This window comes from Eleutherodactylus coqui, chromosome 1, assembly GCF_035609145.1.
Source record: "Eleutherodactylus coqui strain aEleCoq1 chromosome 1, aEleCoq1.hap1, whole genome shotgun sequence".
Classification (NCBI taxonomy): domain Eukaryota; kingdom Metazoa; phylum Chordata; class Amphibia; order Anura; family Eleutherodactylidae; genus Eleutherodactylus; species Eleutherodactylus coqui.
In genome coordinates, this window is record NC_089837.1 from 233,072,625 (window position 1) to 233,088,422 (window position 15,798).

Here is a 15,798-nt window from a genome sequence, read left to right on the forward strand (position 1 = left end):
TCTCATTACCTTCTCTAAACTTAGTAAATCTGTCAAGTCCATCATAGAAGAGACTTTGGACATATTCAGAAGTTCCTAAAAGACAAAATATTTTGTAAGTCCTTTAAATATTTTGCATGACAAAGGACAGACTCTATCTTTATCAATCCTAGTTGAAGACTTGCTCATTAACTATAGTATCAGGAATCAAAACAAGGAGCTCTTTCTCTCCAGTCAGTGGCTCCCCCTACTAGGTAGTTCCTGCCTCCTGGCCTTGACCCGCCGCTGTCCCTGATTAGGCTCATTATAAAAGTCTGACCCTGCCACTGCACCAACATGTGATTTATCTGCTTCACAGCACTTCTAATCAAGCTCCATGTTGCCTATTCCTGCAAGATCTCCCACTACTGACTTCTGGCCTCCTTTCTGACTACACTACATGCCTCATCCCTCTGTGCTGCAAACAGAGACCTCCCGTTGCCATCTTCTGGTTTCCTCTCCCATTCGCATTGCAAAGCGCTCGGTGGGGAGGAGAGAGGCAAAGAGCTGTTGAGGGGGAGGGAAGGGGGAAACTGCTTAGATGGAAGTGTTTATTGGCCGGGCGTGAAAACCTGACCGATATACACTTGTTAAAATAAGACCTTATACTGTGTATGCTTTGGATGGACAATCCATTAATTTGAAAGAGCAACATGTAATGTTTCCCACACTTTAACTGGTCTACAAACTATAGGAAAGGGAGAAGATGGAAGAGAGTAACACGACTGTAGTGTCTGACTGCACAAAGGTTTTTCTTGTTACTGTGTAATATGAAGACACATTGATCTGCATAGGAGTTGTATACACAAAACAGTAATTTTCTTTTCCATAAGATTTCTATTTTAGATGCATAGCAGCCATAAAAAATGGTTGCAGAAGTGAATGTAAAATGAAAAATATATGCAAAAGTACAGTATTCTGTGAATGAATAGAGCTATACTAAATACCTTGTATGACATCAGAAACTTTGTCAACCCCACTGTAGAAGAGACTTTGAAAGAAGTGTAGAATATCTGATGGATGTAAAATAATGCACTTTAAGTGGTTATTAAACAGTAAATACAAAAAAACACCTGTATCACAACATAGGGGCGAGGAAGGGGCTGGAAGGTATGATGCATGCTGTTATTAATGTAGACTCGAGTGAATGAATTATGGAGCTATAAAATTCCCTTTAATATACAGTCCCCCATATTGGCCAGCCCATTTATATTTTACACATCTAGTGCAGACACTTAAATGTTGCTAAATGTTTGGCTTGATGAATAGCAGATGTACAGTTCTGTGTAAACGTTTCAAGCAGGTGTGGAAAAAATGCTGCAAAGGAAAAAAGTTTTTCAAAAATAGAAGGCGTTTGATTGGCTGCAAATTTATTCTGCAGAAGAAAAACAACCCCAAACATACAGCCAATGTCATTAACAACTATCTGCTGTGTAAAAAAGAACAGGGGGTCCTGGAAGTGATGATATGGCCCGACAGACATGTAATCTCAACAGTATCGTGTCAGTCTGGAATTGCATGAAGAGACGGAAGGATTTGAACAAACCTACAATCACAGAGTTGTTTTGAAAAACCTTCATGGTGAGTTCCTTCAAAAACTGTGTGCAAGTGTACCTAGAAGAATTGATGCTGTTTTTAAGGCAAAGGGTGGTCACACTAACTGTTGATTTGATTTAGAGTTCGCTTTTGTTCATTCACTTTGCATTTTGTTAATTGACAAAAATATTAATAACACCTTTTTATTATTTTTGAAAGCATTCTAAGGGCTCAGTCACACGGGCGTTTTTTTGACTGATTTGCAGATGTGCTTGTGATCTGCATCTATATATACCTAATGCTTTGCAATGGGATTGGTCACATGTCCGTTTTTCTGCGGATGTGCCGAAAATTATATGACACAGCGATTCGCAGAACGCATGTATCTGCGTTCTGCTCAAATTGTTGTTCTTGTATATGCGCTCAATGGGGCCGGTGGCAGCAGCGCCAACCCCATTGAGAACATATGCTAAAGATCGTAACAGCTGTGGTAGAGAAGAACGATGTTCTCCCATTGAATTCAATGGAGCTGGCAACACAGCAGGCTCCATTGAAAGCAATGAGCTGCCAGCAAGCTCCGTAATAATTTTCAGGGAAGGGCTTCAAATATAAGCCCTTCCCTGAAAAGCATCCAAAAAAAAGTGTAAAAAATAAAAATATATATATACTCACCTTTTTTCAGCTGCTGGAGATCAGCCGCGTACAGCCGGCTCTTCTCCTGAACTGTTTTCTGTAGTATTCAGCAGGCGGGAATTTAAAATCCCCGCCTGCTGAATGAGCTGCCTTTGATTGGTCACAGCTCTCAGCCAATCAGAGGCAGCACTCACTCACCCATTCATGAATGGGTGAGTGCATGCTGCCTCTGATTGGCTGAACACTGTGACCAATGAGAGGCAGCTCTCAGCTGTCATTCAATAGCTGAGAGCTGCCTCTCATTGGTCACAGTGCTCAGCCAATCACAGGCAGTGGCTCAGCCAATCACAGGCAGTGCTCAGCTGTCGTTCAATGAATAGCAGAGTGCTGCCTGTGATTGGCTGAGCGCTCAGCCAATCAGACTCAGCCCTTTCAGGAGGCGGGGATTCAAAATCCCTGCCTGCTGAAAGAACTTCAGTACAGTGCCTGGGAACCGAGCATCAAGACACGCGAAGCCCCGACAGCGCCGGAGAAGTGAGTTCATATATTTTTTACACAAGTTAGGGATGATTTTTAGGGAAAGGCTTATATTTCAACCCTTCACCAAAAATCACTAATATAAGCCTTTCCCTAAAAATCATCCCTAACTTGTGTAAAAAATATATGAACTCACTTCTCCGGCGCTGTTGAATGATAGACACCCCCACAATGACCCCATAAAAAAATACACCACTTAATATATTCATTAGGGGTGTCATGAGTATTTTGACCCCCAGTTTCTTTTCAGGAGTTAATGCAATTTAGAGGAGAAAAATAAAATTTCATATTTTTGCAAATACGTCTTTTAAAGACAGGTGTTTTTTTTCTATAGTGCACATGAAAATGAGGATTTGCACCCCAAAATGAATACCCCTGTTTGTCCTGTGCTCAGAAACATACTTAGTGTGGCCCTAATCTTCTGTCAGTATGCACAACAGGGCCCAAACCAAAAGGAGCAGCCAATAGCTTTCAGAGCAGACATTTTGCTTGAAAGTGATTAAGGTCGCATTGCCCAATTGTATATCCATTGAGAACTCCCACATATGACCCCATTTTGAAAACTAGACCCCTTTTTGTCTTTTTGTTTATATTTCCTGCACCGTCGGTTAACGCTGACGTGGGTACCCGCAGCCTGTACACAATGTAGTTTCTGTGAGTGGATTATGTAATTCCTAACCGCTAATGTGAGCGGAATTGTGTAATCCAATGCATCTGATTGATCCATGTATTACCACGGATCAGACGCATGCGGAATCTGCAAGTCCTATCCGGTCATGTGAGACCGGCCTAAGGCAGATTGCTACCTTTTTATCATGTGACCGGGAACTAATCAACGAGACCACTGTTCCAGGCTCTCGGCTACCTTTAGTAGCCAGGAGCAAGTAGATGTAAAATTTCCCGGGTCCTCCACAGCTTCTGTGCTTGCGTCCGCCATTTTGCTGATGGGCACATGCGTCGAAGTTCAGGAAAGGTGCGCAGATAAAGATCCCATCGGGGGACATTGCTAGAGGCCCTAGGTAAGTAATTTTGCCTCCCCTCACAGTTAGGATCTGTGACGGTAGGTGAAACTTGGGTAATGGCAATCACGTGACCAAAGACTGCATACTGCGGCCCCCCGTGAAATCTCTTGGCTACATTTGGTGGCCCAGACAATCTGCGGCTTTTGCACATGCATCCACCATTTTGGTGACAGACGAGTGGGCAGAAACTGGGGAAAGGTCCACGAATAAATCCGGGGGCCTTAGGCACGTAATTTTATCTCTGAATATGCATGTGATCCATGACGGAAGATGAAACTTAAACTTTTTTCCTTTTTTTACACTTATTTTTTCCTTAACTTAATCGCTGTTATCCATTGGATAACAGTGATCATGTGACCAGGGACCGAATACCATGCTAGTCGGGAGCAAGGAGATTTTAATTCTCCTGAGCTGCCCAGCCTTCTGCGCATGCGCCCAACATTTTACATCTGGCCCTCATGCGCAGAAGACAGTGTCGGGTCCTGGAAGGACCAGAACGCTGAGGAATATCATGGGGAATAGAGGTGAGTAGTTTCAGGATCCAATCTGTGGTAAAGGCTGAAACTTTCACTTTATTTGACTTTTTATTTACTTTTATGTGATCGCTATTATCTATTGGATAACAGTGATCATGTGACCTGGGATCGCATTTTGCGGCCCCTCATGACAGCTCCAGGCTATCTGTTATCTCCAGCAGCCAATAGCAGGGAGCTGTCACATCCACAGCCCCCTATGGCTTTAATTTCCAGGGCGAGCATGTTTTTACTGCCCTTTGGAATTAAAACCAAGAAAGCCAGGACATAAAAAGGCAAATGGGCAGTCACTAAAGGGTTAAGAAATAGGGTGAAAAACAATGATTAAAGACTGTATGTGAATAAGGCTTATGATCAAGAGTCAATAGTCATATTGTTCAAGAGTAAAACTGACAAATATGCCCATTACTGTGTTTTTATGTCCGTCAGTCAATCAGTAAGAACTTGCCGAGACGGAATGCTGGTGGAGGCTGCAAGATGAACTTGTGCACAAGGTCTTATAAGCCTTTGGTTATGCCTTTGGCATGAAGTATCACTTTAAACTTTGCTACATCTGTGCAAGCCATATAATGGTCAGAAATATCGTTATTGTTCACATACGCACACACAGCAGCTTATTCGGAAAACTCACCTAAAATTGCATGTATGCTTTAAGATGTGGTGTTCTAGAAGTAATCTATATTGTGTTGTGAACTATACACTTATGTAAATTGGGTTCTTAGAGTGATGCAATGTGCATTTTCATGAATTTTTTTTTGCATGTTTCAGGCATTTCAGACACATTCTCAATATTGTCACTGTGTAGAGTATATAGTATATTGTTGAACAGGAACTGCCAGATGTTCAAGCTGACTTCTGCAAAGAACCTGCGCTGGATCGTGGAGAAGACCCAGAAGTATAAAAAGGACGTATACATGCGTTTTATTGACTACAACAAAGTATTCGCTTGTGGCGAACATGACAAGCTTTGGAAGTATCTGAAGCAAACGTTCGTCCCAGAACATATTAAACAGCTTATAAGGTCGCTTTAGAACAACCAAGAGGCAACAGTCAGGACAGCTTATGGAAATACAGATTTGTTTGGAATCGAGAAAGGCGTACGGCAAGACTGCATTTGATCGCCAGTCCTTTTCAATCTAAATGCAGAAACAATCATGAAGCGATGCAATTTGAATGAATTAGAAATCAGAGTCAAAATCGGTTGCAGAAAGATCAACAATCTTCGATATGCAGATGACACAACCCTGCTTGCAGAAAGTAAAAGGGACCTGCAATACCTTATTTGACGAGTGCAAAAGGAAAGTGAACGCATGGGACTGTACCTCAACAGCAAAAAAATGAAAGTCATGACCATGGTAGACAATGGTTTAGTGAACATAAAAATCAAGAAACAAGAAGTTGAGTCGGTCTAAGATTTCATTTTCCTTGGATTCAAAATCAATCACAACAGGCAATCTGAGATCAATAGACAGATTACACTTGGTAGGATTGCAATGCAAGGGATGGAAAAGATAATGAGAAGCAAAGATATTAGCATTGCAACAAAAACCAGACTGGTCAATGCAATCGTCTTTCCTATAACGACGTATGGTTGCGAAAGTTGGATGCTCAGGAACAGAGGGGAAAAAAATTGATGTGTTTGAACTATGGTGCTGGAGAAGAATGCTTCGGATACTTTGGACTGCCATGACAATGAACAAGGTAGTGTTAGATCGCATGAAACCGAAAAAATGACTAGAGGGCAAAATCATCAAACAGCGGCTCCCTTTTTTTGGCCAAGTGATGCGCACGAACTCACTGGAAACAGTACTGATGCTTGGCAAGGTCAGTGGAAAGAGAAGATCAGGACTACAGAGAACAAGATGACTAGATACAATCAAGGCCACCACAAACATGTCAATCGTTGAACTGAAAGAAGCAGCGAAAGACAAAAATGCGTGGAGAACATTAATCCATAGAGTGAATGAAGGTCGGATGCGACTGAACGGATAATCATCGTCATATATCATAGCATATTACTTTATAATACTAATGTTTACTACTCCTTCAGTGTAAACCAACCAAACAGCATGTTTTTTATTCTACTATCAAACTAGAATGCTTGAAAATTCAGTAGCTGTCAATTTACATATCAGCTGACTTCAATGAATTTCACTGGTTACTGGATCATACTTTTGAAAACAGCATTTGTGAATAAGAAGAGCTGAGCATCACTTTAGAATCACCTTACCTTCTCCAAGCTGAGTAATTTTTTTGAGCCCATCATAGAAGAGATTTTCTATGTAATGAAGTAGATCTGAAAGAACATATTATTTAATTATGATTTTAGTAAGAATTAGCTATTGGTATATTAACTGTAGCATATTAAACATATTCAATAGTATTACTTGATATTTATGCTGATCTGTATAACACGAACCAACGCTAATACATGAGATGAGGTTAAGTAACTCAACAGAAATACTGTACCAGGGATTTACCAGAATATCCCAATGTCATTATATTATAGTGCTAGATTACCTTCTTTGAACTGATTGAACTTGTTAAGTCCATTATAAAAAAGCTCCTGAAAGTAGTGAAGGAGACCTGGGAGAAAGGAACAGACAATTTAAATTAACTAGGGTTTTTAAGTGCCCCCCCCCCCCCCCCTTAATATAGTTATTCTCATATATTTATTCTCATATATACAATATATTTTTGTACAGTTGTAAGCTTTTGATGGCTTATCTTCAGGATAGGTCATCATTAGTAGGTCAGCAGGGATCTATCATGAGGACCCCCCACTGAACACTCAATGGGTCGGGGCACTGAACTAATATCTGAAATAAGCAGACAGCTCTGTTCTGGTACTGCAGGCTAAATGCCCAATTATTTCAATGAGAACTTGCCCTGCAATACCTAACCAGGCTGCTGCCGTGAGAATGGAGCTGTCTACTACCTGCAGAAATTTGCTTAGTGCACTACCTTGGTGTACAGATAATTGGTGGTAGCCTTAGGCAATGGAACCCTACCAATATATTATTGTTGACCTATCCTGAGGACAGGCTATCAATAGTTTCCAATTGGATGACTATTTAATGAAGTCTTGGAGTTCCATTTCTTTCCAATCCCCTGGTCCAGACTAAGAAGCTGTCCATGGCTCCTCTTGATTTAAATAGGGATTGTATGCGGCTCAATAGACTGCATAGTGACACCTACAGACAGCTAAGTTTTAACTAAACACCTAGAAAATCAGGCAAAATGGTCTCCATAGAAAAAAGTACACTGCACGTGCCTGGCTGTGTATATTAGGAAAAGTTTAGAATACATAATAATTAGAGATGAGCGAGCATACTCGTCCGAGCTTGATACTCGTTCGAGTATTAGGGTGTTTGAGATGCTCGTTACTCGTAACGAGTACCACGCGGTGTTCGGGTTACTTTCATTTTCTTCCCTAAAAAATTTGCGCGCTTTTCTGGCCAATAGAAAGACAGGGAAGGCATTACAACTTCCCCCTGCAACGTTCAAGCCCTATACCACCCCCCTGCAGTGAGTGACTGGCGAGATTAGGTGTCACCCGAGTATTAAAATCTGCCCTCCCGCGGCTCACCACAGATGCCTTCTGACATAAATCAGGGAAAGTGCTGCTGCTATAGTGAGACCGTTAGGAGTTATTTTAGGCTTCAAGAACCCCAACGGTCCTTCTTAGGCCATAGAAATCGCAGATCGCACCTATGTGCGATCTGCGATTCCTGTTCTCTTCTCTATATGCGCTCAATGGGGCCGGCGGCAGCAGCGCCGACCCCATTGAGAACATATAGAAGACAAATCATTCTTCTCTGCCACAGCTGTAACAGTGGCTGTAAGCCCTTCCCGACAAATGAATTGTCGGGAAGGGCTTAAATATATAAGCCCTTCCCTGCAATTCATCCAGAAATGTGTTACAATAAAAATATATACCGGCGTATAAGGCGATGGGGCGTATAAGACGACCCCCCAACTGTCACCTTATACGCCGGTAGAACAGTGGAGCAAAGAATAAAAATCATTACTCACTTCTCCTGGCGTTCTGCGGTGCGGCTGCAGGCTGTCGCCCCCTCCTGGTCCACGGCAGAGCATTGCTTTCTCTACGAAGGGCTTTAAATCCCCGCCTCCAGAAACACACGTGCCTTCAGCCAATCACAGCCAATGACAATGATGTGAGTAATGATTTTTATTCTTTGCTCCACTGTATTACCGGCGTATAAGGTGACAGTTGGGGGGTCGTCTTATACGCCCCATCGCCTTATACGCCGGTATATATTTTTATTGTAACACATTTCTGGATGAATTGCAGGGAAGGGCTTATATATTTAAGCCCTTCCCGACAATTCATCCTGCGATCGCCGGCAGCCCATTGCTTTCAGTGGAACCTGCTGTATTGCTGGCACCATTAAATTCAATGGGCAAACATCGTTCTTCTCTGCCACAGCTGTTACAGCTATGGCAGAGGAGAACGATCTTTATGCTGACAGTGCGGGGGGGGGGGGGGCCACTCTTGCCGCTATTGTGGCTTAATAGTGGGACCTGGGAACTTGAGATGCAGCCCAACATGTAGCCCCTCGCCTGCCCTATCCGTTGCTGTGTCGTTCCCATCACTTTCTTGAATTGCCCAGATTTTCACAAACGAAAACCTTAGCGAGCATCGGCGATATACAAAAATGCTCGGGTCGCCCATTGACTTCAATGGGGTTCGTTACTCAAAACGAACCTTCGAGCATTGCGAAACGTTCGTCCCGAGTAACGAGCACCCGAGCATTTTGGTGCTCGCTCATCTCTAATAATAATATGAATTTCTTTAAAATAACACATATAAAAGTAAGCAGGAAATACATTTTTTACCCTTAGCATATTATAAACAGAATTGCCTTTTTGACTGACTGAAAAACATTTGGATAAAAGTTAGCTGCTCCATGTTGTACTTGAGCTTTATAACAGTGCATTTACCTGTCCCAAAGTCAGTGAGTCTATCAATCCCCTCATGGGCAAGATTGCAGACATACTGATAAAGATCTGTTGGAAAGAGACAGGCTTATTTGTATATAATGTACGCTCCTATCTGGCCACAGAAGCTGTAATAATATAGCTGCTAATAAGCTGTTGGTTCAGCATTTCAACGCATGCTACTGCAAACCAATTTTGAATGCTGGCAGTAAACTGATTAAAAGTAGTCAGGTAATTCCTAAAGAAACTAATAGCAATAACTGCAACTATAGCTATGCTTAGATTGGAGTGACTCGTTACTCGAACGAGCATCAAGCCGTGTTCGACCCCGCCCCAGTTTTTGGCTCCTCCCTGCTGTGACGTGCCTGTTTTGGCCTCTCACCTCCCCGCCGGGATGCAGCGCGCGTCATTGGCAAATTTTTTGTCTGGCAAGCAGGAGAGAGAGAGAGAGGAAGGAACCTAGAAAAAAAAAGCTCGGCACCCGGCGTCCCACATACAAAAATGCTTGAGTCTCCCATTGTAGTCAATGGTGTTTCTTACTCGAGTAGAGCTCTCGAATTTTACGAAAAGCTCGACTCGAATAACGTGGACTCGAGCATTTGGGTGCTCGGTCATCTCTAACCATAAGCAACATTCAGAGTGCTACAAGGATTTTGCATCATATCCAGCATGCTCCATTATCCTTGAACATTCACCAATCCTCGGCCACAATTTGTACATTAACTTATGCTTAACATTATACAGTTAAGCATAAAGATGAGCATATAACTAAAACTCCAACTTCCTGATGATCTTCAAAAAATGCAAATAGGAATTTGCTGTTTAAATATGAAATTATGTAGTCATATTATTGTGTATTGCTCTAGTGAGCTAACACAGAAAGATGTTATTTTTCAAACTCAACTGGATTTTATTAGACTGTATTGACTTACAGAAGCGCTCATAGATTTTTCATATTGATCCCCCATTTTGTAAACTGCAATAAGTCAAATTTATGCCCCAGAATTCTCTTTTCCTATGTATTAGATCTTGTCCCTGCATTATGCAGATCACGTAACTCCATAATAACAACCCGAATTGAACAGTGTCTGCTGTGTGGACCAGAAGTCAGTCTCTCTCTATGCACATCTGTGAGAGCCTTGTTCTGAGTCCTATATAGTGGATATAAAACGTTTTCACACCCCTGTTTAAATGCCATGTTTTTTAATATTAAAGAATGTGACTAAGATGAATTATTTCGGACTTAGCTGCCCCCCATAACTTTTTAAAACTTTTTTTTTTTACTTTTCCACTTAGGCAAGATGTAAAAAGGCAGTGGGGCCATCACTAAGGGGTTAAGGAAGTCATATTGAGATTTCGAGAGGAAAGGTAGGGAAATACCCTTTAAAAACTTATCAATAAGTTGTGGGATAGGGTACAATATTCATTGTCATCCTCTAACCCCTTGAGTGGCGGGTTTGCTACCACCCTGTCGTGCCCACCAGGGCAGGTTTTTTAAAATGGTCTAATTATTGAATTTCAACTAATTTTGCAGTTGCGTCTCAAGAGCCATAACTTTTTAATTTTTCCATTGACATGGCCATATAAGGGCTTGTTTTTTGCGGGACAAGTTGTGATTTTTTAAACAGGGGGGAGGAAAAAAAGAAATGGGGAAAAAAGAAAAAAAAGGGCCATGTCATTAAGGGGTTAAATAATGTATTAACTTCCTTCTCTGGGTCATTACGACACACGGATACCACATGTGTGATTGTATTTTTGATTTTATACAAAGTAAAGGGAGACAAGTGTTTTTATTATTTTTTTAATAACTTTTTAACTTTTTTTTTTTTTTTATTTATTTATTTATTTTTTTGTCCCTTTAGGGGACTTCCACAGGGACCCATCAGGACCCCCTGATCACATTCCGGTGGTCCGATGGTGACAGCCCTTTACATGCTGCAGTGACAGCCCTTTACATGCTGCAGTCACATAGACTGCCGCATGTAAAGGGTTAATACAGCAGAGATCGGAGGTTTTCTCTGATCTCTGCTGTAAGAGCAGGTACCTAGCTGTCCTCTGACAGCCAAGCACTAGCTCTCCCTGCCACAGAGACCATCGCCTTGCTTCTGACAAGCCGATGGTCTCTATGGCAACCTGTAAACAAAGCAGGAGATTGCCGGCATATCGGCAATATCTTCTGCTGGTTTTTCAAAGCCCTTGCTTTGTTCTCTGTGCGTCTGTGCAGGCAGAGCATACTGTCACAGCTTGTGGCATTGTGCTCTGCAGCTCCCATAGTGATACATAGCCCGGAAATCTTCCGGGCTATGTCGCTATGAGCAGTGGAGCTCGTCCCGGAAAATTTCCGGGTGTGCCACTCAAGGGGTTAAATTATAAAAAGGTATAATATTTAGTGAATTCTTCTGAAATTTGATGAGGGTTTATGATTTTGGGCATCAAGTAAGAATGGGATTCTGATTTTAGGCTCTTTGGTTTTGATTTTGTTTGCTAAAAACGTAGAGGCTTTGTTTCCCTGAGAATAATTTATGAGTTTAGCTTTACACAGATAAAGTTCATATTTATTCTGCATGTAGTTATATAATTGAAAACTTGCTTTTTTAAGTTTAGTAAAATCTTATCAGAGAATTGAATTTTATTTTTGCCCTCCAATTTTTTTTATTCTTTTTAAGATGGTGTCATTTTCTTTAAATCTTTGTCTTATCTCAAATGCAGCCCTTTTGTTCAGAAAATGTCTTCTCAAAAAAAGCCTTATGGGCACACCAAATAGCGATCTTTGAGTTTTCGGTAACGTTAAAGTGGAGGTATTCTTCTAATGTTTTTTTGGTTTTTTTTAAAAAAAGGAAATTATTAAGACATCAGTGGGATGAAGGGGGTAGATTATACCCCTCTCTGAAAGATATACCACTAGGAGCTTGACCTGACCAACTTATAAGACCCATGTAAGAGGAAATAACCTTTTGTAGTAACCATCTGTCTACCAAAAAGAAAGAATACATTTTATGAGGGTGGGAAAAGAAAGAATAATTGCATTTATTTGCATCTTGTATCCTACAGTCATCATAAGGTGCTTCTTTAAACAATAAGTCTTCTAATTCTTGATTCTTATTAATGGAGGCAGGAACATTTATATCAAGAGAATTATTTGGGACTATGTTAAAGTCTCCACAAATAATTACAGATCCTCGTTTGATCTCATTGAGTCAATCTAATACATTATAGATAGAAGTAGTTTGCTTGATGTTAGTATAGTAAAGGGGGAGTTATTATTAAGACATGACAGGATTATAAATCTATCTTCATCATCAGTGATTACTTTGAGACACTTAAATTTGTCCAATAGCAATAAGTACTCCTGTTTTTTTTTTATTAATGGCGTGAGAGAAAAAAAATATGTGGAAAGGAGTTGTTTTTCATTCTAACCGAATCTGCAGCATTCAAGTGGATCTCTTGGGCACACATTTTTGTCTATTAGCCTCTTTCCAAAGCATAGAATCTTTGAATGGGCTTTGAAACCTTTAACATTTAAAGATGTTATTTTAAATACCATACTGATAAGTAGTAAAATGGCTGCTTTAAATATTATATCTATGGGAGAAAAATATAGTTTTTAGGAAATTAATCGTACATCCAGAATGAGACATGACATAAGCCCAGTTAATTGCATGTATCTATTGAATAAATAAGCTAAACTTTAGTCCTGGTTATATATGAACCATTTAAAATGCTACATGTAAATATTCAATGCACCCATAGAAGGGGAATGAATGTTAGCGATGCAATATAAAGACAAAGAAACTAGAGCACCGTGGTAGGAACATGAGTGTAAAATCAACAAAAAGTTTAGTGAGGAATCCTAAAAATTGGGAATCATTGATTAGGCGATAAGATCAGACAACTCTATATTAATATCTCACAATAGCCATGTTTTCCTGGGGTGTCCCATAGTTGACCTGGGTGATTTGTGGCTGTTACGGTCTGGCACAGTGGCCCTGACACTACAGCATGAGTAAGGTGTGGGATCAGAGGCGATGAACCGCCCGTGAGCATTGGGAAGTCTTGGCTTTCCTGTGATGTTACACCACCAGAACAGTGTCTTAGTGTTGCTCCCGGAAGTGCTCAACATGGAGGTCATGGTGTGACAGTGGGAACAGACCATAATATGTTGCAGGAGTCTCAGAGTGGGGGCACTTTCCAGGGAAGTATACCGAGGGTCCACAATGTAAGGAGACGTGGCACCAAAGTGATCTTGACTCCAAAAATGTACAAAATAGAAGTAGACTTCCATTTTCTTGGGCTAGCAATGGAAACTCCTCTTGTGTGATCACTCAGTCACCAAGCAACGCACCTATCTGCCATTATTTAAATGATTCTGATTTACCCCATATAAAGTTCAACTGTTCTAGTAAGATTTTCCTGACACTTTCTTAGTTGCATTTTTCAGCAAAAGCCATGGTCTCTAAAGAGCTTTCAAAACATGGAAGTGATCTGATTGTTGAAAGATATCAGTCAGGAGAATAGTATAAACAATTTTCAAGATATTACATATACCATGGAATACATCTCCCATATTATTCATATGTCTGGCCTGTGGGGTAGAGTGGCAAAGTGGAAGCTTTTTCTAACAAAGACCAAGCCCAGCTATGTTTTGCCATAATCTACATCAAGCTTGACAAGAACATGTTATGGTCTGATGAGACCAAGGTTGAACTTTTTGGGCTTAACCCCAAAAGGCAGGTTTGTCACACAGCCCATACTACTCATCACCAAAAGAACACCAAACCCACAGGGAGCAATTGGGGAGGTTGCATTATACTTTGGGGCTCTTTTTCTGCTGCTGAAACTGGGGCTTTAGTCAAAGTGGAGGGAAGTATGAAAAGTCCCAAATATCTGTCCATTTTGGCACAAAACTCTTCTAAAAACTGATGAAGAGGAATTTCACCTTTCAGCTCGACAACAACTCAAAGCATTCCCCTTAAATAAATAAAGGAATGTTTTCAGCAGAAGAACATCAAATATTTGGAATGGCCCAGCCAGAGACCAGACCTGATTCCCATTGAAAATCTGTGGGTTGACCTGAAGAGTACATATGAGCTGCCCTTACAATCTGACAGATTTGGAGAGCTTTTGCAAAGAAAAGTGGGCAAAGGTTGCCAATCCAAGATGTATCATGCTGATAGACACCTACCTAAAAAGACTGCTGTCATAAAGGCAAAGGGTACATCAACAAAGTATTAGTTCTAGGGTGTTCATATTTATGCAACCACATTATTTTAGTTTTGTTATTTCTATTTTTTCATTTTTTCTATGATTTCAGTTTGTTCCCCAATGGACTTGTACAGATAACAGGTCAAATTGAAGGTGGAAATAAATCTGAAATAATTCAGTATATAAATGGGGGGACAAATAAAAAAAAGCCTTAGAGTGCTTTGTTAACTGTTACATATGAGTTCTTTTAACTTTTGTTTAAATGCATGCTTTCCTTGGCACCATCCCTTTCTTTAACTTTATGTCACTCTGCGTCCCAAAGCCTCACTGTACAATTAGCAACTAAAAGCTAGCAGCCTTTGTTTTATGTAAAGGAGACATGTTAAAGAGCTTTCCTGATTTGCTAAAAATGCAGGAAAGAGTTAAAAAGCCAGCTGGGATACTGGGATACCATGGAAGCCCCCCCCACTGTCTTTGCCGCACTAAAGGTAGCATTTTACTTATAGTGCATGTGAGTTAGGTCTTGTGAATTGAAAGTTATCGGAAAAGGTAACCAGTTTTAAGTTCTAAATCTTTATGCTATTATATAGCATTTTAGTAGTGGTGTTTTCTTAGAAAGTGAATTACTGGCAAAGACTAGGACTTCTATGGTAAAGCTAGAAAATCCGCAAGTTTCAGCCATTCATAAAAACTCATCAGCCATTTTCCATTATCTGAAAGCAATGATATGGATACCACTAATCTGCTCCATAGAATAAAGTTACCTTCTTTGACTTTATTAAGCCAATTCAGAGCATCATAGAAAACAACCTGACAGTATTGAAGAAAGTCTGAAGATGACATAAGAAAAGTTGGTGACCTAATTTCTGAAGTGAATACTCCAACTATAGTACTAATTCTACTGCATACAACTACTACTACTATTGCTATTCTTCTACTTCTACCACTACTGAGGTAAGTGCTACTATAATAATACACTAATTGCTCCAATCAATAATACTTAAACAGATGTTACTTCATGAAATTAGATGCAAGACTAATATTTAAAGCAATCAATGAATTGAGTTCATTATGCATAAGGCCTACTTCACACTGCTGTTTTTGAAAGACTCAATGGTTCTTTTTTAGAACCATTTAGTTTTAGGTACAAAAAAATGTGTACCGGGCCTAAATAATAATTAAATTCAACAGGCTGCCTCATCAACACAACTGATTTCAATATTCCTTAGTAGTGCACAAGTAGGTCAAACAGGGAGGTGTCCAGCAGAGAACCCCTATCTAGAGCACAACAGCAGCCCCGACTCTGGTAAACATGTGTAATATGCTCAGCCATTCATTTACTGCAAGGTAGACGT

General features: G+C 40.4%; 1 protein-coding gene across 22 annotated transcripts in view; it reads right to left on the reverse strand.

Annotated features, from left to right (window-relative positions):
- TRDN (triadin) overlaps positions 1-15,798 on the reverse strand; it is a 630,780-nt gene that overhangs the window by 6,697 nt on the left and 608,285 nt on the right. For 20 of the 22 annotated variants that reach the window (XM_066606567.1, XM_066606610.1, XM_066606533.1 and 17 more), the window contains 6 exons: positions 15,208-15,273; positions 9,245-9,310; positions 6,800-6,865; positions 6,510-6,575; positions 966-1,031; positions 10-75 (listed from right to left, as the gene is read on the reverse strand). In XM_066606567.1, the coding sequence (XP_066462664.1) occupies positions 10-75; positions 966-1,031; positions 6,510-6,575; positions 6,800-6,865; positions 9,245-9,310; positions 15,208-15,273 (396 nt within the window). The remainder of the gene's footprint in view (positions 1-9; positions 76-965; positions 1,032-6,509; positions 6,576-6,799; positions 6,866-9,244; positions 9,311-15,207; positions 15,274-15,798) is intronic. The other 2 variants (XM_066606635.1, XM_066606665.1) reach the window with 2 other exon arrangements.